This window comes from Scophthalmus maximus, chromosome 16 (assembly GCF_022379125.1).
Source record: "Scophthalmus maximus strain ysfricsl-2021 chromosome 16, ASM2237912v1, whole genome shotgun sequence".
Classification (NCBI taxonomy): domain Eukaryota; kingdom Metazoa; phylum Chordata; class Actinopteri; order Pleuronectiformes; family Scophthalmidae; genus Scophthalmus; species Scophthalmus maximus.
This window is the reverse complement of record NC_061530.1, coordinates 9,852,210-9,879,338: the sequence shown is the minus strand read 5'-3', so window position 1 is coordinate 9,879,338 and position 27,129 is coordinate 9,852,210. Positions and strand designations below refer to the sequence as shown.

At 41.7% G+C, this 27,129-nt stretch overlaps 1 protein-coding gene across 4 annotated transcripts; it reads right to left on the bottom strand.

The window, feature by feature from the left end:
- Positions 1-55: 55 nt before the first annotated feature.
- LOC118287570 (myoferlin-like) lies at positions 56-26,997 on the bottom strand. 4 transcript variants are annotated; one of them, XM_047327622.1, is made up of 55 exons: positions 26,793-26,997; positions 25,507-25,562; positions 25,010-25,101; positions 19,292-19,400; positions 19,083-19,176; positions 18,825-18,985; positions 17,918-18,046; positions 17,652-17,714; positions 17,511-17,561; positions 17,379-17,409; positions 16,452-16,567; positions 16,206-16,332; positions 15,953-16,056; positions 15,771-15,839; positions 15,613-15,656; positions 14,988-15,070; positions 14,742-14,780; positions 14,286-14,410; positions 14,021-14,134; positions 13,732-13,909; positions 13,510-13,634; positions 13,208-13,317; positions 12,780-12,972; positions 12,300-12,455; positions 12,014-12,145; positions 11,653-11,816; positions 10,721-10,835; positions 10,357-10,459; positions 9,858-10,000; positions 9,487-9,657; positions 9,115-9,208; positions 8,725-8,802; positions 8,444-8,625; positions 8,093-8,251; positions 7,693-7,794; positions 7,449-7,610; positions 7,180-7,345; positions 7,008-7,084; positions 6,334-6,390; positions 5,453-5,464; positions 5,253-5,351; positions 5,019-5,147; positions 4,256-4,411; positions 4,058-4,149; positions 3,787-3,957; positions 3,532-3,680; positions 3,045-3,184; positions 2,856-2,944; positions 2,680-2,775; positions 2,330-2,471; positions 2,138-2,237; positions 1,859-2,052; positions 1,380-1,489; positions 1,061-1,208; positions 56-974 (listed from the first exon to the last, which is right to left on the bottom strand). In XM_047327622.1, the coding sequence occupies exons 1-55, from the start codon at positions 26,878-26,880 to the stop codon at positions 936-938; spliced, it is 6,228 nt and encodes a 2,075-aa protein (XP_047183578.1). In that variant the 5' UTR covers positions 26,881-26,997; the 3' UTR covers positions 56-935. The 4 variants fall into 4 exon arrangements, with proteins under 4 accessions (XP_047183578.1, XP_035468770.2, XP_047183579.1 ...); XM_035612877.2 differs by lacking the exon at positions 6,334-6,390; XM_047327623.1 differs by lacking the exon at positions 14,742-14,780.
- Between the last annotated feature and the right edge of the window lie 132 nt (positions 26,998-27,129).

Here is a 27,129-nt window from a genome sequence, read left to right as displayed (position 1 = left end):
TTTACATATACACAAGGGCATCTCAATTTGTAATTTAGATAAAGATGATGAAAAATTAAGATAAGATGAACCTTTATTGATCGCTGTAGGTGTAATTCAGGATCGACAGCAGTAGCACAGGGGAAAGTGATAATAAAATAAAGTAGACTAGAATCATAGTCTGAGGTAAATAACATACAATAGAAACACCATGCCAGAAAATATAAAAAGGAAATAACAATTCCTCCTAATGGGGGGGAAATCACCCTTTCAGAAACCTGCTGCTCAAACTGATTTAGACACGCGTGTATTTTCCCGTTGATAAATGTGTACCAACAACTGATGAATATAGTTTAGTATATTATGTTATATACATTAGACACTTGACATGGCAGTTGGTAATAAAAAATATTGGCGTGAGTACATCAAGTGATAAAAAGGGAAAGCCTTGTACACTAATGCTATCTAATAAAACTGTCATAATAAAGTTACAAACCTTTTTTACTTTATTGTACAACTCAGTAGAACATTACCAACAGATGGCACTAAAAAGAGTTGAATCAACTTCTTTTTGCATCGTATAATAGTTTATTACAGGACTGTTCTATTGGATTGCAGTGTAAAGGGAGTTCAGTTTTCTGGTAACTGTGTGCGTGCGTGATAAAAGCAGTGGTTTGGAAACAAATCACAGGTGTCCAGTTCCTAAGGTGTTGCTCCAAAGTCTCACAGTTTAGTGGCGTAGACAAAGTGTTCATGGTAAAATATGCTGATACAGTGATCTAATTGTGAAGTAGTGTAAACGTGCAAGCACCCTTCCCCATTTATAAAACACTTTAGGCATTAAAAAAAAAAAAAAAAAGCTACAGAGATTTTTTGGTTGCACGTGTGCTCAGCGTGATCCTGTAGATATTTTGAATGTTCCATTACAGTTCCACTGCTGCTCCTCCATAGTGAAGTTATTTCAGAGGATTCACGATCTTCATCGAGATGTAGTTCTGAAAAAAGGGAGGAGAACAATCAAAAATGATTTCAGAGTATATGACTGATATTATTCAGCGGCCTGCCTCTGGTCTGTCCTTACCGGTAGAGAGTACAACAGGATGGCAATGAAGAGAAGCACTATGACGAGGAGGATGATTCCGATGAAGAGGCACCTGTACCTCCTCCACACAATGAACTTCATGGTCTTACATGGGTTGGTGAACCAGAAGAAGGATGTTTCTGGGCGTCTGGGAGTTAGGAACAGACAGTAAGTCATGCTTGTTAGGCATTAGAGCCTGCTCAAGTAAGAACAGCTAGAAAAAGGCAGATCAAATCTGGATAACGTGGTGTTTCCCACTCACCTTGACAATCTTAAATTGTCCCACCACAGTCTCTTAATGAACCAAAAATATTCTTACTTGGGAGGGTCCAGTTTGGGGTTCATGTTGGGTTCGTCCCTGCCTTTTCCAGCTGGTCTCTCATCGGCGTCTGCTTCACTCACAATCTCCAGCGTCATCTCCACTTTGCCCTATACAGACACAAGCGAAGCACATGAATAAGCATGATACAACAACACTAATCGCAATGAAGACATCTGACGACTTTCAGAGTAACGTTCTTATTCCAGAAAAGACAATGTTCATTTTTCTCTGCTGTTCTCATTTTAGTACTGACTTTGTCCTGTCACTTTTAACAGACAGCAGCTTGGAGCAAGAGGCATCACATTCATGTTGTTTGTTTCCCTTAAAAAGCTTTTAAGTCAACAGTGTCTGTGTCATTCCAAAATTCCTGCCAAGAGTAAAGTCTTCAACTGCATTTGCTCATCTTCCAAGCCTGTTATTGCTCAATTCATGTTTGCCTCCATCTGTCTGTGGGTGTTCTTTGTATTCATACTCACACCCAGGACTTTCTTCCCATCCTGTTCGATGGAACAGGGCCACCAGCCTCTGACTGACTGCTGTGCAAACAGAGACTTGGCAAGCTCCGTCTTGTGTGGAGTTCCCATTTCCAGGTCATCCATCATCGCCAGACCACACTTCTCTGGGGTCTTCGCAGGAGCTACCAGGTCACGCAAATCCAGCTCCAGTGTGCCTGGGATCACAGGGTGTTACGCTACAGAGGTCAGGTTTTGTAACGTCTCTGGGTAAATCAAACTGTTGTAAATGTAGTGCCTTACCAAGGTAATCATCCAATGAGAATTTGTCATTATCCCATATTTGAACAATCAGCTTGGGTGGAATCCTGAACTCTGTTTTGTCAAGACTCCAAAAGTGCTCCTGTTGAAAAAACAACATGTGAAAACACACTTTAGATTATCAATTTCTAAATTTTTTTCATCTAAAACTCTTATAGTTCAGACGAGCCGCACCTTCTTTGACACGAGGCAGAGTTGTTCAGCAGGCAGATATTCAAAGTCAAAGATGAACCTCCAGTTAAAGTTCCCATCTCCATCCAGGGACCGGTAGTGAACATCTGTCTTCTGCTTGTCCTCCTCCATGCCTGGCATCCAGCTGGCACGGGAAACAAAAGGTGTGATCATTCATCTTCCTCTCCTGTTTCCCAGTAACCTTCTACTGCATTTTTAACTTCAAAATCACCAATATTGTGTTAAAATCTATGTACAACATCTAATCATTTTTAATAAGGTATGACTTGTGTTACAATTAAGGCACACTTTCAGCAAGGCTTGAGCTAATATGAATGAATAATCAAGCACACCCTTTGATATAGATGTCACTCATGTGTTCTCCAGTGATGCTCGCCTCATCTAACGTCACATCGGTGGTGTTCCAGACGACAGCACGCAGGAAATACCTTGACATCAAACACAGTGGACGTTAACTGGTGTCTGGTGTGACCAGTGGAAATGTACTGCAGAGCTGCACAGCACTTACTTCTTAGCCTTGCGTGGTGTGATGTCAAAGGGAGGACCAGGCAGGCCAATGCTTTTGGGGAAAACGTCCACCCACATCTGAAGCTTTCCCTACAACCGCACAACGTACATGTTTGACATGGTGGCTGCGTCAACAGTGCAGGTGCACACGCATTGTGTAGATAACACTATGTGAGTTATGGGTCCCAACCTGAGAGAGATTAGGCTGGAAGGAGCTGTAAAGGGTCCTCGTCTCCACATGTTCGGGGACAAGTCCCTGTGTTCTGAGCACGTGCAGACAGAGTCGTTCTCGTGCTGGACCCAGGTGCTGATGCGGTTCCCTGTTGTTCTCTGGATGTGACAACGTTTTGCACTTTAAGTAGACTTAGATCATATTATACCAGTCAAAGATCATTAATCAGTCCATAAATGTCAGTCAAGTCCGTCGAACAACTGCGATCTATTATTACATTGAGATCGCAATATCATGTTTTTAATGCCCTGTAGCATATGATGAGCATACAGAAGATGTGATACAATTTTGACATTACATTTTAATAAAATCACCTATTTCCTGCTTCTTTTTCTTCAGAAAAATTCTGAAGAGAGTTGTGAATAAAACCACTGTACCTGACAGTGGTTTAGGGGTTAACTGTGACTTTATCTAATCTATTACACTTGTAAACCATTGACATTACCAAACTGAGCCAGCGTGTAGTCTTTGCCATTGAAGGTGAGCGAGGTGCCGTTGTCTTCGGTCCTGGGTTTGGACAGGCCTTTTAGACGGGCCATGTTCTCCAGGATCTGAGACGGCTTCAGCTGGTCCCTCCACTGGTTAATACCAGAACTAAGAAGAGAGAGAGATGTCCATGAGAGACTGATCATGAGGGACTGTTTCTGTTTGCGCCTCATTTTCCCATCAGACTTAACATTACCCCATGGGGTTTCCTTACGTGCAATATGTCTGCGGCAGGCCACAGTAGGAGTTATATCTGGACAGGAAGCGGTTCTCCAGGTCAATCACTGTCTCACCAACCTTCTCGTCGCGGGTCAGGAGATCGTAGTCGTAGACAGAGATTTTCAGGTCCTTGTCCTGGGGCAGGTAACACGTCATCTCAAACATCCTAAACAAAACCAAAAAAGTTTTGGAGAAATGAGAAGGTCCAATACAGTCCCCATTTATATTATCTACGTCGATTAAATGTGTTCATCCACAACATTTACCTTCCAAACACAGGGTAGATGGTGTTGGGTAAATAATGGTCTCTGTCGTCAATCGTATTCTTTCCCAGCGATATCTTTATGTATGGATCACACTGAGCAAGAGAGGGAGGACAAGTGTAAGCAGCAGGTGCTGACTGGTGTGTTGAAATACTGTACTATATGTTGCTTTTATCACTGGTAACATAGATTCACACTTACTCTGCCGTTATTGTCTTTGGGCTGCAGATCTATGGCCCTGACCACATAAATCCTGACCAGACACTCCTGAGGTCCACTATCTGGCAGCTCTCTGAACTGGCGCATAGGAGCAGAAACACCTGGGTCGTCTGGCAGAGGGTACACCTTGAATGAACCCTGCAGGTACAAGGAAAACAAGCAAATGAAATGTAAAATTTCCTGTTTTTTTTAATTTTTAAGAACTAGACTTGGTGCTGAGTTGGGGAGACGCAGCTCTCATGTTGGAGCTTTACGAGCCATTCAGGAGTCCCCCAGTAGGAAATTAATCATAACGTATTAGCTACTAAAAAATATCTTTGACCTTTTTTTGATGGCAGACTATCTAAAGAAGTGTTCGGGCCCTGTTTTATATCTGGCATCAAGCGTCGCCCAGCACGATGCAAGTGTCTTTGCAAATAGCAGACTGACACAGAGTTGTCATTTTCCCGTTCAGCAATCATGTTGTTTAAACATTAAATGCACTCAAACACCCATGACCGTGTTGGCCTATTAAAGATGACTGGTCAGTTGCATTCCCACATGGAGGAATTCTCATCTTATTGTCAATGGTGCAGTATTTCACTGTTTAAAGGCGAGAAAGGGAGAGGGCACTCTGATTGGCTTATTGCATTAGGCCCAACATACATCCAAATAATTAATTAAGTACAATCGACAAGTGGATTTGGACAAGCCCATGGAGCCCTTTGTATATAACAGTCTATGATTGTGAATGGTGTCCAACTACCTTGAACTCTCCGACCACTGAAGGGTCATCGTCCCCATTTTCATTTTTGCCCCGCAGCAGTTTGAAGGTGTTGCAGAAATCTGTCAGCCCTTTGAATTGTGGGACATCCTCCAGTTCCTCGTCATACACCTGAAAATGTACAGTCATATTCAAGTCATCTAAAGCTACAGAAAATTGCACAGTAATGACATACAACACACTTTTGACTCTAACTAACTAACGAGGCCAACTTACTTTGAGAGTGTCATATCCTTTCTTGAGGTAAGGGGCACATTTATCCTGGTCTCCAGTTGAAGCATAGAATTTGCTCCACCAATCGACTGTCTCTTTTTCCTGATGATCAAATTGCATATTTTAAATATTCAAATGTATAACTCTCTGCATTTGGTATAAAAATCTGAAATCTCAGTCATAATTCTCTTGTTAGCGCTCACCTTCTCTTCAAGCTTTGGAGGAAGGCGATGCAAGGTGACACAAAACAGAAAGTCACTACACATACAACGGTAACACAAACAGTACATACAACAAGCTGCAAATGTTGATAAGAAAGTGAAAACGTGTATTATGGTGAAAGGAAGGTTCGTAAAGAGATCCCAGCTGTAATTTCACATCTGACAAATCTGTGAAACCAGGGGCGTAACATTGAGCAGTAAGAGTCCAGTCACTAAACACAACCCGTCTCTTTCTGTGCAACGCAGCACTGGTGGCTTTATGGTTTTCTTGCCTGTTAGATTTGGCCTCAAATGATCCCCAAAGTAGAATTCTAAATTTAGATTTGAGTAATAGTTAAATCAGAAGAGTAAGACTAGATTCTTGATACATTTCTTGTTTGGCACTTGGGAGACTTGGGTATAATTTCAGGCCAAAACAACATTTTAAAGCTTTGTGATATTTAAAGAAATAGTTTGACATTTGGCAAGGTAAGCTAACTGGCTACTTGCTGAAGCTTCATATCTAAAAACCAGAGAGTTAATAAGCCTTCCTCCCAAAATGTCAAACCTTTGCTGTAAGCAGAATTATGAAAACAGGGCTTCTGCCACAATGATGATTTAATAGCAAACTCAACTTCCATGTGAGTGACATGCTTGAGGGCCTAATTTATTCCCAGTTAAATGTTTTAAAGATAATTAAAATGTGCTCATTAAATTGGTGACAAGTACAATTACAGTTGTTGTGACAATTCCCATATACATTGATAACACTGTCATTACTATGAGGCATTAGTTGAGCTTGCTGTCGTGCTGTGGATTAAGTGATCTCAGCCTTGGTACCCAGCCATGTGAATTAGAAAGCTGTAATAGGTAATCATACATACAAAGTGGGAGGTAGGAGAAGCCATTTTGTTGACAGCAGCTGACATGCTGTACATGAACTGTAAGCCAGAGTAATAAAGTTTGTAAAATTTGATGAGAGTAAAATTCTGCGACTAGTGAACAGAGGCAACTCAGTATGTTTTCAGAAAGAGTAAAAACCAAAAGTTCCATATGCTGCTTTCAGACATGCACTGAAGCCCGGACATTTTTCCTGAAACTTTTCCAGAGGGGCTTTATGTGAGAACGCATGTTGTCCGCAGATGTTGCTTCGGACGTTGGCCGTTACTTTTCCTTCCAGCTCCTCTAGTAAAATTTCCGGAGAATGTCCGAGTGACCCCATGTTAGAATACAGCAGGAAAACCTCAGCGAATGAGTGGGCGTGTCGATTGTAGACTAAACACTGCAGCTTTCCGCAGCAGAGTTATCGCCACGTCCTGCCTCCTGCAGGCTCTTCCCAGACGCCACAGAATGTTCCGGAGATTTTCCTTTTGGTGTGAACGCGTCTGACTCGGACAATCTCCTGCTGCGTTTGTCATCGTGTGAAAGGCAAACTCTGGAAGATGTCTGCACGCAATTTTGCTGACATTTTCCAGAATTCATGTCTAAAAAAAACAGCTTTATAAAGATCTGCACAAGGAATTATGAATTGGTTGTGGTAGAACATCATAGAGTTTACCTGAGCTTCTAGCAATGGTCTCTTTTCATCCATGTTAATAGAGACATGTTTGCCAGGGGAAGCCATCATCAGGGACACTGTCAATGACCAGAGGACAACATTAAAACAAGGCCTTTTCTCTCTCTGTCTCGGAATATCACAGCAATTTGTACTTTTTCATGTGCCTCCTTACTTTTGGAAGACATGGCTCCGTCTGCAGTAATGACATTCGGGTCACATCTGAACCCCTCCAGAGATGTGATGGTGCACTGACCAACCACAGGCTTCCTGCCAAATGGACGGTGATCGATCACCTTCAGCACAATGGGAGGTGTGTACATCTCATCCTTTGGGATGAGCTGGATGGAGAGTAGAGAGAAAAAGTATTGAAGTTCTCCATCCCAGGGACGTGTTCCCGTAATTCCCACACAAACTCTGTAGGTTGTGTAAACCTGACATTACCACTTTGATGAAGAGGACAGAGCTGGGGAAGTTGGGGCTCTTTTTCATGTTCTTGATGATGGCCGACTCCACCCTCTGCCCGCCGCACTCCACCACCAGGCTGGGTGAAGACACTGAGGCCAGCTGGTAAGATTTCATGTTCCTCAGACCCCATGCCAGAATCTGGATACAGGGATTCACACAAAGGGTGATTTAGAGTCAAAGCTATGAGTTCACAGTAACAGCATTTAAGGTTGTGTATTACCTCCACAGCAGTGAGCTGCACCACAGGCCGGATGCCCTGTGGAACCATGTAGAGGTTCTCTGCTCTCTTTGGAGGAACCAGAGGAAGATCTGAATCGCCCGACTACAGAGAAAAGAGTATGGATTACCTCTATGCATTCACCCCCATCATTTTTAGTTTAATTAAACTGGAAGACCAACAATGAGCATGTGAAGATGATGTAAATCCCTTCAAATAACAAGTAATCAATAATTAGCAATTAATGCTTTAAAATATGGGGGTTTCATAAGATAAATGAATGGACAGATATGTCTACAACAAACAAACTGAAGGGGTAAAACATTTTTTTTTAATTTGTTAAAGTATATTCTTGTTTTAAACACTTTGAAGTAGCCTATTCTGGTTCAATTTGATTGCAAACCTTGTCTTTAAGGATAAGTTCAGCAGCCAACAGTGCCTCCCCTGCCCTCTGACCCTTCTGGATGATGGGATGCCACAGAAGTTTAGGTGTCTGATCCGTGCCTGGATTCAGTTTCACCATTGGGATGCAAACAGTACGGCCCAGCATCTCATCCTTCCCCTACAGAGATGATAACATGGCAAAGTTACAGCTTGGCTAAAATTTCTAAGAAAGAGAATTCAGAACTTTGAACCACACAGGGTCAAATTTAGGTGTATAATATTATATTACAACGTCGTTCATTAAGCACAAACAACATAGATAGGTTGTATTAAACAAAGGGTTTCTCCGTGTATATTTTCCACGACCTACCACTTGGTCATGGTCGTAGAACTCCACCACGACATCAGGGGGGTGGTTAGAAATGTTCTGGGGGTCACCATAAATCTCCACATCACTGAAGATCAGAGTTTGGTCCCAGGTTGGGTTCAGCGTTGCTCGCAGCTTCTCTGTTGTCTTACTGACATGCAGGAAGGAGATGTGTGCATACGGATCTGTGAAGGAAAACAACAGGTGGTTTAATAGTTGGCAGACTTGATATGGTTATTAGAACCTAAGGCTTTTGATATGTAGATCAACAATTTAAATCTTACCTGAAAAACTATCCTTGTCCATAGATGACATGTTCCGTGCCTGATAGATGTAGACACGCAGATGGTACACATATGGCCCTATAGCGGGAGGGGGGTGCATAGAAATAGAATAAGATCACATGTGTATGCTGTGTATCATAACAGACATTTACATGTACACTGATCAGCCACAACATCAAAACCACTGACAGGTTAAGTGGATAAGATGGATTATCTTCTTAGAATGCAATGTAAACCTCAGGTCCACGAGGGGGACCTTCACACTTTTACGTGCAGGTGGTTTTAATGTTGCAGCTGAGCAGTGTATGCCGTCGGTGTTTAGCATATATCCATGCTTGTTTATGTAAGAGCAAGTTCATTTGTATGTTCGTTGGTATCGGCATCACTCACTGTCAAAGGCACAGGATACAGTGGGCGTGTTGGCACCAAAGAGCTTGGAGGAACCGGCCTTTGAGCCTTTCTCTTTCTCCTCAGTATCAACACCCTGCAAAGTAAACCAAACAGACACCTGAGTGAGTCAGTGCCACGGCACTGTGGACGTGGTTAATACCTTTGTAAATATTTGAAAATATTCAATGATGCAGTTATCCCAGATCTGGTTTACGTGGCATCGCTTCCTATTTGTACAGGGATGGATACTTAAACTGTATGCCTCTCTGAATTGTATCTATTCAGTCTACTCATAATCAGGCTCCATCTGTGTGAAATCAGACCTAAACTATGGTCCACATCCGAAATTATTTTTTTTCTCCCTTTACTCACCAATGCACCTTCCAGTTGAAAGATAGCAGACGCTCCAAGGCGGTCCTCTGGTCCCATCTTGCGCCTCCAGCGCCTTCGACGAAACGTATCGCCTGAACGCTCCTTCCTGTGGAACTTCCAGCCGATCAGAGAAGAGAATTCCCATCCCTCAGGGTCACCTCGATCTTGTCTCTGTGTTTAGGGATAAACATGTTGCTCAAACTTGTATTTTCCTTTAAAATAATTGATGCTCAATTATACACCATGATAAATTCGTGACCGAGACACCTGGATACCAGTAAAAACATCCTATTTAAAAAGAACTTAAATGACATAAAACTTGCAAATGCTGCTACATTACATGCAGTACTGCCCTACTGTCCTATGCTGACCTCCACAGGTGTTCCTCCAGGAAGTGTAGCTCGCTTGCGTGGCCTAACCAGCCTTCTCCTGCGGTGGACGTGGTACACCTTCTCTGTCGGGACCCAGGACCGAGGCTTGTCGTCTGGAGGAATGGTCACTCCGTACTCCCAGCCTGTAAGGTACAAACACACAAACATGTACAATCACACAATAAGACAATACATGGTACAAATTCTACCATAATAGGCTTTTTTACATTTACTGTCATACCACACAGAACCAACACCCACCCTGAGAACAGTCCTACAGCCTGTGAAAAGGCCCAGTCTACGAGCTATTTTTATCACCTATCTTATCTGACAAGGAGGCTATAGTAAGTCAGAGCCAAGGAATACCAAGACAGATGTTTCAGACTCACTTTGCACTTTTGAATTGACTACATACACCTGGAGATAAACCGCCTGATAGATAAAAAAACAAACAAAATACTTTCTAGCGTTAAACTGTGAAGCAAGTGTGAATCTGTACCTTGATCATCCACAGCTCTGTTGTCATCCACATTCCACTCATCCTCCCAGGTCCAACCTGGAGGACAATCAAACTCTCCAGGGTTACGGCTCTTTTCTCCATTCTGCAAAACACAAAAAAATCATTAGCTCCACACATTCATTTTTTATTTGTTTATTTTTGTGTATAGGTTCTCACATGCTATTTCATAAATGTCATTGGAGGAGTGAAGTGTGTGCATGTGTGTGTGTGTGTGTGTGTGTGTGTGTGTGTGTGTGTGTGTGTGTGTGTGTGTGTCACAATGACACAGAAAAAGCTCAACTAGGTGCGTTTGATTGTTTGATATTTAAAGCACATTATTTGAATACGAGTGTGCTGTTCTCACCACGTCAGTGAAGGGCTCAGAGGCAGCCTTCCACTCTCCACCAGGGAAGCGAGTCTCATTTTGGAATACCTCATCCATGAATTCAGTGTGTCCTGCATCGGCCTCTGTCAGCAGACTGAAACACAATGTCAAACATGAAGTTTTCTGTGTGTGTGTGTAAAATATAAGGAAAGCTACTAAATGTCACCCAAAGTAAACCTTGGACAGGACACCCTGGTACACCAATGGAGGCCGTCAGAGAGAGGGCGGGGTCTGTGTGTTTTTAACTGGGGCTTTTTACATGTTGGAAGTTATTCAGGTAAAAGGTTTTATTAAAATCAAGCTGTCAAGTTGGATCTTTAAGGTGTGGTTCCTTGTGATGCTCCACACAGACATTTATTCATCTATTAAAAAATGTGTAATGGTTTAGTTCTATTATGGCATAACAATGTTCTCTTCTTTAGCCCTGTCTGAACAGCTCTGCATTTGTTAAGACTCTCCACCTATTTCCTTTATTTTGTCACCTGTCTGTACATAGATTTACAGTCTCATGAGAAGAACTTGCTCACAGAAATGTACTAATGATATTTGGTACATGGAAAATCAAACAAATTATATAAATGCAAAGTGCAAAGAGTAGTTGTTCTTTAGTTGAGGATTAAAAGGTCAATGGAAACAACTTCCAGCTCACTGGCACAATCTTGGACTTAGTCATTCAATCTTTTTTCTATGGAATGAGAGGAATGTAAACAGTAGCGAGCAGTTCACACAGTCCAAACATGTACGTGTTCAGTGGGGCAGTAAAAAACGCACACATTCATCCATAATTAGCAGTAGTGAAACTTCCATTAAGACAAATTTGCCTCATTCCTCAAACATGGAATTACAAGGTCTTCGTCTCGTTCAGAGAGGGGGAGGGAGATGCCAAATTGTCTTCTCCCAATTTTACTCACGCTTTCTCTGGGTCAATCAACCAGTCGGCCTCCCACTCCCATCCTCTGGGCGGCATGAAGTACTCTTGTTTCAGCTTCAGTTTGCCCGTTACATCTGAATATTTGTGGCGTCCCACCAGTCCCGTTGTCCCCCAATTCCCAAACACCTTGGCCTGGTTCTCGTACTGTAATGGAAAGGAGGACGTGTCTCAATTTAGGTGCTGATTTCACTTGAAAGCCAACATTTACTAAATAATATTAACAACTTCAAAGATTCAAGATCTACTTACAACATTACCCTGCAATACTTTGTGAATACAGACAAGTAAACACATTCCTAAGTGAAACTCTTGCTCGGCTTTAAAAGTCATGTTTATCTTACCAACTCAGCAAACACACTGAAGGTTCCCTCAGAGAAGGAGTTGAACTTTTTTTCATGAGCAGACAGACCCAGCCACATATTGACTCTAATCTGAACCGGCACCTTCAAGCCCTTTTCCTTATCCATGGGGTACTGAGGGGAATGGAAAAATAAAACCATATGAGCATTATAATTTCAGAGAAACTGAAGTCTGGCGCAGTGTTTTTCGAAAAAATCGAATGCAACTCATTGCTATAACAGTTTTCCTAATCTTTCCTTGATTTTTCTTTGGAGTCCAGATGTGTACCTGCAAAATGATAGTCTGTGTCTTGCCACAGTGTTGACCACAGGCCTGCTCACTGTACGTGGAAAAAAGGACTTGGTGAGCGGGGATGCGACTGTAGGCCACTCTCTTCTCACCCCGGAGCATCCAGATGATCACGTCAGGCATGCTGCTCTGGGGCTGGACACAGTGAGAATAAGAACATGTGAATGGATGCAGTACTATGGATAGACTGTCTATCAAGTGAGAAATAAATACTTTGTCCTTGATGGTAAATCACCTTGTTTTGAAGTCCCCTCGGACCATAGTGTCATTTCAAATGCTTAAATGCAGCAGTAAGAAAGATAATTTCCCCAATATTTCAGGTGAGTGTTTTTTGGTTTCTGAGCACATGACATATGACAGCACTAGTGAACGTGAATAGGCAGCTCTCCGATCACCTACAAATAATTTGCACAGAAAAATCTAAACACATTTTTAAGAAAACGCGCAGTCTGTTTGTACCTCCTCAGCCAACATTTGCAGTTTGTCTGCCCAGCACTCAATGTCAGACAGAGTGTCTCTGATCTCCATGGATTCCTCTCTCATGTGTCTGACTCCATTCAGAATGGCCGTCAAAGCGCTGTCTCGCAGCTTTTTGATTTGGATGTCCAGAGACGTGAGGTTGGAGCGTCCCTCCAACTCTGGTGTCGGGAAACTGAGGGAGAGCAGACGAGCTACTATTCAGTTCAGTCAAAAACAAAGACATTGACCGGGATCATACTGACCAATAGCCCAGTTAACTCTCAATACATCACTGCATTTAACATTTTTGGTTCACAGGTTATTTATAATTAAACACATTTCAAGACTCTCTTGGGTTCATCTGATATTTTATAACATTAAAAGATGCATAGACAACAGAACTGGTTCGTCGTTCAGCCTCAGTTCACCTCTCTAGGTCTTCAATCAGCTGATTGAGCAACTTCAGCCACACCTCTACAAGTTGGTTGTCAGAGACTTTAGCCAAGATGGCAGTTTTAAACGCCTCCAGGTTAGATTGCTGAAACAACAACAAAATATGGGTGAAGATTACGCTCCCATTTTAAACCCCCATGACAGACTCATGCTGGAACATGTACAGTACACACACACATAACAAACTTTAGTTCAATACTCAATTTAGTCGCTGAAAAACTGCAAGCAATCAATCAATCAAAGTTGTTGAGGATTACAGAGGATAGAGCAGTCTTACCAGCCGATGAACGATGTAGAGGATGATGTTGACAGAGTCCAGACGGTGGCTGATGTCCTCCCAGAATGAAGTAACCACTACCACTGGTTTAGTGTTTGCCCAGGGCAGGTAATAGTAGTGGTTACCTGCGAAACCATTCAAGAAATCCAATTACACAGGTTCTGCATGTGTCTAAAGTGCGTGAATAAAAGTACCGCATCAGATAACAGCTTCATCACTCACCATCAAATACCGCACAGCTATACTGAGTGGTGGAGGCCAGTGGTTTGCAGGTGGTGTCCAGTTTGTTGCCATAGTTACCGATGCTGACCTCAAACTGGATTGGTTCCCCAGGTTCCTGAATCATGGAAGCGCTGTGGAAGACCGCACACAGACAATACTTCCTCCTCCTCTGGTACTTCTGATGCACAGAAAGAGGTAAAGGGAACGAGAAGAGGAAAATATAAACACACTGCTGTCATACTCAACGACCCTCGTCAGGTATCAACCGGTGGATAAATAGTTACAATACCTGTGCCACTAGGATGTCATCGCTGTGGATACTGTCTACTGGTTTGTCTACTTTCCCCTCGAGCTTAGTGGACAGCTCGACCAAGATCCTGCCCCTGTACGCCACTCCTTCCCCCTGTGCAATGACAACACGATGATATGAAATGTTGAAAAGACATTATAAGGATTGTGGACATTGATAAGTGAAAAGGGAGTTTTCGATTATAGGTGCCTCATATTATATGAGAAAACAAGAAAAAAATGAGTCTAATTAATGATATCACTACCTTGCCATGATTGAGATCCTCATAGGGGTCTGGCAGCCCGGTGAACTCTCTGGGGCTGCCATACAGGTTGACAAAGCAGGGCCCGAAGACGGGCAGGAAACCCACCTCAGCCTCCCCACTCTTAGCTGTAGAGAGAAGGAACCTGAATCAACTTTTTCCTGAAATAGACTCAGGCTAATCAAAGCAAAGCTTTAATGTTAGTATATCAGTGTTGCTTTATTTGAGGCGGCGGTGATGGACAGATTCAGGTGGAAACGGTGGAAGCAAGTGGCTGGCACTATGGCAACCAAAAAAAACGAAAATAGACATTCAAATACTAATGTCTAGACAGAGCATAGCATAGGTTTATTTGCAGTGTGCACAAACAGAGTTAAACCTATTCAGGTAATCGGCGTGCACAACATGCTTTATGAGGCACATCTCATGCAACGCAGAGCAAAAAGAGCACGGGTGAACCTTCATACGATGACATTTCCCCTTGTCCCGCATGTTCCTCTACGCCAGGAGAAAAAGGACAATTCAAGTAATATTTAGAAGTTAATCTGAACAGAAACATAAGAGTGACATTAGTTACTGCAAAATTGTTATATATAATGCATATATATATATATATATATATATATATATACACAACTTATTAAGCTTTTTTTTCTTAAGCCAATTTTTATTGTTATGTTTTCTTCAAAAATCTAGAACCAATACCTTCTATCTCTCCACCAGAGGAGGCTATCCTGGCCAGGTTCAGGTATGTGGTGCCAATAGCATCATTCCCCGTCATACGATCCCTGCAATCAGACAGTTACTTTACACTGTGTACGCACATTTCAAAATGAAGGCGCACTTTCTTTGTTTTTTCCCTGCCTATATGAAGGAAGTGTATGGAATAGAAAGATATCTTGTTGTTTCTGTATAAATGTTTTAGTTTTCAAAAGGGGAATCGGTTTTCCCTGGAACTCAAGTGGGTTTTCAACACCTTCTGAGGGGCACACTCTTTTTTATCCTTTCCTCTTGCACTTATTTCCCTTCAGCCTTCCCGGAACTGTGGTTATCTTGCAGCTGACTCACTCGGAAACACACTGTGATGAAAATCAGCCGAGATACGGCGCCAACAGGATCCCTGAGTTTGTTATTGAAGGACAGGGAGGAGCCTGCGCTGCCTGAGTCATATGCTGCTACATTATTCTCAAGTACAGACACACACATACAATAGCTGACCACACTGCAGAAATATTGAGAGAGCAAAGTACCACAAAGTTCCCACATCCCTTACTTCCTGAACACAATCAGAACATCTCTGAAGTGGAAATTGGAGTTTTGTTTTACTCACCAGTCAAAGACTGTCAGTTTGACAGACTCACACATAGAGGGGAACTATAGAAATGACAAAAAAAGAGAACAGGAACAGAGTGAGACTGATAATTCATCAACAATGTCCATCACTTTCTTACGTTCGCGCTACAGCTCTTCATCCTGACGACTTGTTACCTTGACTTGAAGGTGCAGAGCTTGGTTCCACTCTGGGTTTGCATTTTTCTCAATTATCTGAGTGCAGAGCTGCAGAGACAGCAAAAGCACACATCAGCTTTTCTTCCGTTGGACAATATAGTACCCGGCTTGCTTAGGTTTAACACTGCACCTAAACGAAGGGACAAATGATCAGGTGGGACCTTTTTGCCTGCAAAGCGGGCCTCTAGGAAAGGATCCACCAGGTTCTTCTTGTTTTCATCTCCTCCAAACATTTCTTTCAGGGTCTGGACGAAAGCATCATCCACTGAAATGAGAAAACATTGAAGGACCTAATTAATTATCAATCATTACTGATTGTACTATACAGTATTATAATATATATAATATGTTTTTCGAGTGTGTTTTGAGTATGTTGGTGTAACTAAATAATTATAAATCTAAAGCTGGTCTCACTCTGAGGAACGTCCTCAGCTCTGAACACCTTCAGCGACAGGGTGGCCCATCGCAGATTCACACCGGCCGGCACCAGCAGGTTGCTCTCTATGTCATCTATGTCGTCACTGGACTCCCTCTTCTCCACCTTGTGTATGGGAGATAGAAAGGAATGGAAGAGAGTCTGTGAGAGAGCGAGGGGCGTGGCCCCCTTATTTACATGTGGAAACAGGAAACAGCCAGTGAACGTCGGCATGCGTGTTGTACCGGAGGCTCATCTCTGGTCCCCACGACGAACAGGCTGACTTTAAGGTAGCCTTTAGCCCCAGAGCTGGAGTCATCTGGGTCATTCAACAGAACCCACTTCCTCATGACGCAGTGGGCTGCAATAGGACAAACGCATATAAATACAGCACATAAAGGACACATACCTCCTTAATACAGACTGGGTCATCTGGCAGGGGCGTTGCAACAAGATAGGCAAATCAGGAAATTCCCTGGGGCCCCAAGGAACGGCTAATAATATTGGTTCACAGCAACAAAATTTTTTGTTAGAATCCTCTTAAATTATATGATCGCCTATGTACAGGAGACAGACACCATTGGGGGAAGGCCCCCAGTTCGATGTAGGTCCCCAGGTCCCTTTTGCCTGGTCCCTTAAAACCCCCCTGCCATCAGATGGAATGTAAAAGGGAATGAAAAGCAACATGTGCTTACACACGTATACATATTATTTCCTCTCAAAGTCATAATCAGAGTAAAATTTGTAGCCCAAAAAACAACACTATGAGAGCAATAAGAGAAAACCTGAACAGTTAAGCTTGAAAAACTAAAACAACAAGCTTTTGTATCAAGATGCTAAATCGACTGTAGAGTGATAATTTTCTCTGTGGATTAATAATAATTAGCAACACATTCACACAGAAATAGGACTATGTTACTAAAATAAATATTAATTATAGCTGCTTTAATAAGAAATGAAAAAAAACAGACAAATCATATAAATAGACTTTGACACAGTTTCATGTTAATCACATTAATTGCATTATATAAATGCATTTTTCATCAAATTACATAAACAAAAAGCAATTATACAACCCTCTCACATTTTGACCTATATACGTCAGACAACAGCCATTTCTGTGCAAATGTAAATGACACACAAATCAAGTTTGTGGTTTGTGAAAAACGTACCTGGTTCATCATAAACATAACCAACGTCCAGCTATATGAGAGAACGAAATGAGATCAGCCAGACTCTATGTACACATCAACCACACTCTTTACATATTAAAATTTATTGGAAGAGGGAGGGAGACCAAGCACCTTGAATTCCCCCATTAGACTGTCCGCCCTCAGTGAATAGGAATCATACACCTGCAGAGAGGAGAGCAATAATACACAGTTTATATATTAATACTTATTGACAGAGGACAGGAGGTCAAAACTGAAATGCATCATGCTTACCCGGAAACTCAAGCTCTGATCAAACAGATCTGATGGTAGCATGTGGACATTGTAGAAGAACATCTGCAAATATAGAAAAAAATGTCTATACATATAGAGATAAAAAGTAATACATCTACTGTAAGTAGACAATGTGTGGTGTTGAACAACTTAACCTTTACATTTTCAAATTCTTTTAAGTTCAAGAGAGATAGAATGAAAACAAACCCATTTTTATTCCATCTCAAATCTGCGTCGTGTTTTCACTGAGAGAGAAATTATGGTACCTCATCAAAGAAGGGGTTGTTACCCCTCTTGATCCTTGTCCTGTGGGTCTGTCCACACACGTGGACCTTCACCACGGGTTTGATGTTATTCCCAGACAACTGACGGGCCTCGATGATCCGAACACGGATCTGAAAGACAAACAGTATCATGGTATCTTATCTTATTCTGACCAAAAGTATCTTGGTCCAAAAACCTGAGGCCTGTGGCCCCCCTGTGTGTTAATGTAAATACACATAAGATGAACATACAAATACATAAGCTGGGTACAACTAACAAGCTAGCATAGCTTAAAATAATTGCAGTGGCCGGGGCGGCTGCGGCTCAGGAGGTCATCCACCAACCCAAAAATTCGGCAGTTCGATCCCAGCTTCCCCCAGTCCGCATGCCGATCCTTGGGCAAGACACTTAACCCTAAATTGCCTCTGGCGGCTATTCCGGGAGTGTACGAATGTGTATGAATGTAATAAAAAAAAAAAACAAGCGGAAAAAAGTAGCAGAATAAATGCATTAAGTGACATGCAGAGAGCAATCCATGCTGATCCCTCCCATAAAGGGGTTGAAAGCATTTGGAAATGTCCTCAAATTTGGCACAACTGTTTACTTGGACTCAACAATGAGTTGATTGGATTTTGGTGGTCAAAGGTCAAAGATCATTGTGAACTCCAATTCTTGTGAACACAATATATTTGGAGTGCAGGGAGGGATAATTGCCGGATTGAATAAGACGATGAAGTGATGACATTCTATAACCAATCATGATTGAATAACTTTATTCAAATAACAGACTCTACACAAAGTGGCTTTAAGAGTTTGATTTGGAGCAAAAAAAGAAAAAGGTTCTCTTTTTGACCTGCATAGTAAAATATAATATGATATAATATAATACATAAAAACTGTCACACTGACCTGGAAATCCTGAGGTTTATTGACCAGTCGGTGGCGATTCTGTGTCCTGACCAGTCGTTGCCGGAGGTTAACAGCCTGACCAGTACGTGAGGGCTCCCCTGCAGAGCCAATTTGGCCCCCATCAGGTAGAGTCTCATCAACCCCATCAACACCACCGCCACCTATTTAAGGAGATCAAATAAGTTACATGCATGTAATAGAATTGAATGCTACCAGTAAATCTTGTCCTGCATCATCAATATCTCCATAATTATATACCAGCATCCATCGAAGTGTCTCCTTCTTGAGGGTCGTTGGGGTTTGGTGCAGCGCTGGGTGGAGGCTCATAGCCAATCACAAGGTTGATTGTGGCCTGGGAGGAAATGATTGGCTGGTTAAATAATTCATTTATTTCTTTAAAAAGTATAGCCTTCCTGTTGCTTGTATTGTTTTTTTTTATTTAGTTAGACAGAAAAATAAAAACTTACTCCAATACTCTGTCCACTTTCATTGACCAAAGGCACATTTTTGGATGGTAGTGATCTCACTTGACCCGAGGCAAGATCTCTCAAAGAGATTTTGGTCGATCCGAGGAATCTGTTCGGAAAAAACACAGCAGGCAAACATTATATACCTACATAGATTTCTATCCATTATCTGCCATTTTAATTTTATGTGTGTATGATGTAACTGGGCAAAATTTGCCTGTGGTTAGGCTCTAAATTCAAGTTTACTACACTAGCTTCCGTATCAATGACTGAACACTGATTTGTATAGTAAGCTGATGTTTCAGTCTCACCAATTTCAAACGTTCTGACATGGCTGTAGAGAATGATTATTAACCTAATGTAGAAAAGCCACAGTTCATGATTTGGACATTTCTTAGGTCCACCTCTTCTTATTTTAATACATCCTACCTTCATTACAGTTGCATTGTTTGTGTTGAATCCATTTTAGAGAAGTGTTGATTCAACTGTCTGGTCACTGAGGGCTGCAGTTTTTGGCTCTGCGCAATTGTATTGCATGAAACTGGCGGGGCTCCTATCATTTGGTCTACCTCTTAGTGATACAAGTAACGTGGACTAAATAATAGAAACACTTCTTCAGCTGCCATTCCAGTCAGTGATAACGTTACAGCCCACACAGAGATGAGCTGGTGTTTGTGTGAAAAGTCATTTTCACAGAAGGGGCATATTAGTCACCACCCAGAGCCAACAAACCGTGCCTGCTCAGACAAACAAACGCACCTCATGGGCCAGCACACAGCACATCACCGCACAGACGCTACCAACCAGCAATTTTAAAGTGTGTTTAGATCACCTGACCATGTGAACTGCAAAGTGAAGTGAACAAAGTCTTGTAATCATTTTCATTAGTGGCATACTATGAAGGACAGAACCAAGAAAATACTATTTGTGGTCATGTAACTACACAATAAACATGGAAATGTCATTAGAATTACAGTCACCTAGTAAAATCACTGGAATTTAAAAAAAAATTCTTACAAAGTTTTGGCATAAAATCTCGTGTGAAAAACATTATGCCCACAGTTTTCATCATGTTATTTGCCTCTGCATATAGGTCGAAAACGTGAGGTTAAGCATTTCCTTAAGTAATCATGATCTCTTAAATAATTAAGTAGAACAAAATAGCTATTGAAAAGAAAAGGCTGAGAACAACATACATAGGTTTGAACTAGAGTTCAAACCTATGTATGTTGTTCTCAGCGAGCCTCGTTTATTCTCACTCACAGATGAGTTCATGCATTATCAACTGACCTGCCCTGCATTGCCCTGACCCAGTTTGTTGTTGCATGAGGTAAATTGTTGTCTTGGAGTGCAGTCAAAAAGTACACCACTTTTTGTGCAGCATGTTTATGCTCAGAGATTTAGGAGTAAATACAAGTTTCCACTAAACCATTAGAAGCCTGGCTAGTAGAAACATATCTCTGGGTGGACGAAATAATGTTCTGTCCTGAGTAATATAGTGTATCTAATGGAATGTCGTACAGTATTCTGTACAGTAATTCATCATTATTATGGTGGACTGAGTATAATAATGTTTTGGCAGTGTTCCTGATAGAAGGAATTTCCATTAGATAGTCACACACACTAACTGCAGACCTTTACTTCACTGTAAGCTTAGAATCAAACACATTCAAGACTAGCGAGACATTAAAGATCCCCACTGGAGCTTTGCTAACAACTTTTAATTGACGTGGATGGAACATTTCAGGAGATAAAAGAGAATTGAAAGGGCAATCAGTCACCGTGACGAGACACGCCAACTGAGCTCACGTCAAGTGACTTAAACATGACTCCAATCATAAAATGACCAATTACATCGAAGCAGTGATAGACATCAGGATACTCATATGATTTGTCTTGGTAGGTACTGAACAGACACACATAACATGTAGTATGAAAGCTTAAACAGCATCATAAAATAGATCTTCAATACATTTATACATAGTTTTAGACTGTATAGTTCTACTGTAGCCATAGAAATAGAAAAAGAGAAAGTTAAGTGATTTAATGTACTATACAAAATTACTCTGGCAGGAATTAGTTTTTTTCCCCCCAAACAGCTGCATATCATGTTACAAGCATTTCAGGTCACTACACAAAATAGTTGGACAGATCTTAAGAGATAAAGGATGGCGTGTTATCGGTTTTGCAGGAAGGAGACTGACACAGGGATTCTCCAGGGATCCAGTGACTCCATAAACCTGGTATGTAGCCTCAAATCTGAGTCATAATCACAATCCTCTTGAGCAGGATTTGGCTTCGGGTAGGAAGTGAATGTGGATGGAGCTTTTCTACTTGTACAACTCTACCAACAACTTTTCCTGTCCCCAAACATTTTAATCACTTTAATAAGCTAATAAAAACGCTTTAATCTGGTAGGAGGGTTGGTTAGGTGATGCGGTTCAGACATACAGTAGGGCTGTCACTATGATTCAGAAATATTTTTGCATCTCTTTTGTTTTCGGTGCGAGTCCTTTCTGATACGATCATTCAAATATGAAAAGAGAGTCCGACTGTACACTATCAAACCCTGAAAGAAAACACTGGCCTGAACATTCACAGTCAGTTGTAGGAAAATTATCATAACTCAGTATTGTACCGTAAACAACGTGAACAGATTAAGAAAGACATGTTTGGAGTGACAATCTTCCTATTGTTTCCCTTGTAAACACAGTGGAATGACCAAAACAGACTTGTGACCACTATCAAGCTTTGCTGAGTCCAATAGAAAGAAATATCCCCCATTTTCAAATAATTGCAATCACTCACCCTCAGGCAGAGTGAAATCTCTTGCATAGGGTTATTATTGGACGCAGTTTTTCGCCATTGTCAGAATATTAAATTATTCTGCAGCCAATGACACAGAGCAGTGCTCCCTATTTGTAGTCATACACAAATACATTTCACAAGATTAGCCCCTGCCATGTTAAATATCATGAAGCTCTCATTTGTCTCAGCCCAGTGATTATATTTAACCATCTGTGAGGGGTGAGGCACGACTTTCAACATAAGCAGCGGCAAGTGTCCTTGGTTGGGTGACAGTTCGCAAAGTTAACACCCTCCGCCTTTCAACATTGATATCCTTTAACATATCAGTGAGGATGGATGAATGTGATGATACATCTCGTCTCAGATCTGTGCCGAGGGGTGTGAAAATCAGTGATTCCCTGACAGTTCTTAGACTGTTTTATCATATCTATAAGAATTTTCCGCACTGCAAGGAAACATGTTTTCAAATAAAAGTTCTGTGAAAGTGCAGTGGGTGAAATATTTGGACGCACTAATGTCTGACTGTCCTTTTTATACAGGAAATTGGCAAAAAAACAACAACTGCGATGTGAAAGAATGTTTATAGCTGTATCCCATGAAGGATTTCTACATGGCTTTTTTTTTTGCATCACCGCATTTCTACCTTCCAAATATATTTGTGCTGAACAGTAATGTAAATTAGCAATTTTTTGTCATTGAATGTCACCATAAAAAAAGTCTACAACCCTTTTGGAGAACTTTACAGTCAATATCTCTGCTGTAAAAACAAAGTGCTTTAACAGCAGCATGCAAAGCAGGTGTAAAATGACAGTCCAGACCACAGGGTTCCGACTGAGTTTATAAAGGTTCATTTTTAACCATGAACTAGTTTTACTAAATTGACCATTTACATAATTTTGACCAAATCTCAACAACTATTGGATGGATTGCTGTGAAATATACTACAGATAATAAAAGCTACCCAGAGGATGAATTCAAAATTGTGATTTATTATATTCACCAACAGGCCAAAGTTTTGATTTATTCATTGAAATATCTCAGCATCTACTGAAGAATTGACACACACTTTGGTACAGGAATTAAAGTCCCCATAAATCGGTTATTTACAGGTTCCTAATTTAAATTTGGGCATGTACATGAATAGGTTTACACTGTAATGTTCAAGATGTACATTATATGTCTCTTATCGTGAACTGTTTCAGCTCTTTGCTCATGGCCTGCCTCCTCTGATTGGTCAGCTCTTCTGTGATTGGTCCGCCGCTTAGAGCTCGTGTCAGAAATGTTATGTCTCTTACCCAGAGATTTCCTGACCAGATGTAGCCGTGGTAACAATGGTGTTGAGTGTGCCAAATCTATAAATCTGAACCACCTTTGCAAACTTGACTGGAGCATGACGTTTCACAGTGTTAAGTTATGGTTTTGTTTTGATCACCTCATATTTAATCTTTTTTTAATTGAAATGTTTCATAAGACAGTATGGGCTGGACTGCTGTGAAATGCTGTCCCAATATTCGTGGTCCCCAGAGGATTAACTTTTAATTTTGTGTGTAAAACAGCTTTACCCCTTCGAATTAACCCTAAACACTTTTAAATTAACACACCTAAAACATTTGCCATTTCATATTCAAAGAATGGGCATGTTGTCATTCAGAGTCAGTGTCTAAATTAATGAAACTCTTAAGTACTTTGTAGTTAAACCATACTTTGTCCTACAATTTTTTTCTGAATACTTTCCTAAATCATGAACCCCCCCCCTGCCCCCCCCCCCCTTTTTTTGTTGCCACGACAACAGGGATTACCCAAAACAGCAGCTGGAAAACCGTTTGAGAGAAAGAGAGAAGTGGTGCTCTGGTCCCACAGTGTAGATATGTAGGGAGTGTGTCAGACGGGCCGGCCCAGTGGAAAACGTTACTCAGTTTAACATGGACTCTTATGACGGAAAAGCCCATTTTAAAAGCCCCTCCCCCAGTTATGACTGTCCCATGCATATGGGGAAACTTTTACTCGGTAGAGCACATGATCCGAAATAAAACATGTAGTTTTGACATACATGTCTGATTCTTTTCTTAAGAACAGCTTCCATGTGCACTGTTTTTCTCGCGATAGACACGACTTTGATCACAGTAATTGGTTTTGGAAACATTCTTTGTGGTCGGTCTAAATTGGTCCCATATGTGATTTTAGCTTTATTTGGAAGTAGAAACCCTGAGCTGTTTTACAGTGACCTAGAAACATTTTGCACTACAGCACTTCTCCTTACGCATTATTAAAGCCGTACAATGCCACTCATTTCCCAGCAAGAGTGAAGACAAACAGCAATTCATCTATCCATGTTGCCCAATCAGCATCAGACATCCCACACAGCCCCGACAAGTCACAGCATGGCAAACAGGGTGTGAGTGGGTAGAGGCAGCCAGCTACATAACTCAAACACTGGGTTACTGCGAAAAAATCTCACTTTGTTTCCTTGTATGTCATGGTTTACAACGACCCATGTCATAACCAGTGTGCCTGTAGCATGAGCAAATCATTATTTAGCAGCAAAGTTAAAACTTTTATTTTGTCAGATCAAGACAGGCTTAATGAGTGCCTGTGTTGAATCGGTTATGAGTGTATGTGTGTGTGTGTGTGTGTGTGTGTGTGTGTGTGTGTGTGGGGGGGGCTGACATCCACTCACAACTGAAAAGATAGAGACATGCACACACCTGAAATATTGCTGCCTAACCTGCTGTCTCACTTAATCGACCCCCATCCAAGAAAGTCTTCCTTCAGACTACAATAAGGAGGCACTGTGATTGAGCGTGGTGAGGCACGTAGCTTCTTGTTTTTGCCACCGCGATCCCTCTGTTGCACAAAGTATACGGCCAACGTTTAAGAAGGGGCTCAGTCTCAGAGACGCACTGCACTTACTTGTTTTTCCCAATGGTTTCGTAGTCTTTCACAATCACATCGATGTAGGAGCTGGGCTCCAGTGCAGTGCCCTTCAGGTCAAACTCAAGCACCTGCGAGACAAGTCGGGGGAAAAAGTACATCAGACATAGAGCTTCACCTGCTGTCGTGCCCTGAAGAAGCCACATTATATATGAGAGCAGAGACTTTAACTGCAACACATATTGATATGCTGGTAACATGCAAAAGCCCAAATACAGGGATATCTAAACTCAGCTACATTAGCTACTGCATCACAATCTGTTGATGCAGTAAATACATACTGTGTAGTCATGTGATGATCGACACAGAATGTTTTCACAATTTGATGTCTGTGGTGTTTAAAGGGTCGTGTAAGCAATCAAGCGATTCCTGCTTTCCTGAGCTAAACTGATTGACAATCAAAGTAGTCAAGTCAGAGATATGTGCGTGCCTGCGTGTGTGTGTGTGTGTGTGTGTGTTAGCGTGCGTGTGTTTACCTCATTCCATACGGGATTCAACTCATTGTCGATTGATTTGGTTTTCTTCTTTTCATCTAAAAGGAAAGTGGAATATTTTTTCTGTATTATCAATTATCTTTCTCATTTCTTGTTCTTAAGCTTTTCTTCATGACGAACATGATTGGGACGCACAAAGTACAACGGACTCAATAAAACAGCCATTTTACCCATCTGTGCCGCTGACAAAGTTGAGAGAAGTTATTGACATGCAATTGCGTGTTTGTGTTAGGTCAGTGGGCCGCAGATATACTTCCTTTACACACACAGGGGAAAAAAGAGAGAAGCTGCCACACCTGAGGCTGATGACCATGACAATGGGACAAATAAAACAGCTGAGACCAACCAGGAGAGATTGACACGATCATCAAACCCTCTCCATTCTTTGTCTTACACCGTGTGATGGATTTGAATTCAGTAGCTCAAGGCCAATTGCTCCACAATTACCAACTGGTTCGTTCCCTTCTCTGCAGTCTGCTGCCTTCATCTAAACTAATCACACTGATCCAGACTGATCCGGTCCCTACACTTCACCGTCTGTGCATCTTGAAGTTGCTGTGACATGACTCAACTGTCTCTGTGGTGATTTAAGTTTGTGAAATACAACTTTTAGGACACTTACAGTCTTATCGGGTTTTTTTAATTATAAACTTCTCAGTGGGCGTCTGTAGTGTCTTTTTGTCCATATACGGAAAGAGAGGGGAATATGTGTTTACATCTCTTTCTTTGGAATGCCAAGATAAGGGTCTCCTGATGACCCCTCACCTCACCTTTTGACCCCTCTAAGTTTTAGGACTCACATAGCATATCTTGAGTCAACCAGATGTTCCTACTCAAGCCAACGATGGGCCTATAAAGGTAACCCCCAAGAAGAGTCGGGAGGGTTGTCATTTTGGCCGGACACTCTCCAAGCTCTGCAGGGCTTGTAATCGATGCTGGTCTTTTTGTAATAAACCTTTATATACAATCAAGACGGTGTCGGCGGACTTCTCTTCAATACATCTTCACATCATCGCTACTTAGTATACAACACGTCCATTTGATGCACAAGCAGCTATTGAGGGGCACAACTGAATACATGTCATTGCATTGGTCACCAAATAAAGATCACGTTCAAAGTATTCATTCCACAGAGTGACGTCATAGTACATCTAGTTAAACGCAATGAAGTGACTGTGAACTTGCTGTGTACACTTTACATCTCTCTCTTAGACCGAATATTTACTTTTTTCCAAGTTGATTTTTCAGGGGGAAAAAAACACACTTACCTTTAAAAATCACAGATGTGATCGGATCAGGACTTCCAAGCTTCTTTTTGGGCAGACCTTTGGCCGAGTCTACAACAACCCGCAACATGGCAACACGCAGGTTTTGGGGAGTCAATGAAGATGGGGGTGGGGGGGGGGGAGCAAAAGAAACTTTCCACAAGTCTGTCGTTCACCCTCACTGCCCCATCCTCACACCGAGGGAGACGCACGGGGCAAGACTGAGGAAGTCCCGTTTGTGAGAGAGGGGGTAAACGAGGGCGGGTCACGGGGCAGTAATCACTGAGTGCTGCTGCTGCCATCCTGTGTGTAAAGAAGTGCTTGAAACAACTTCACATTG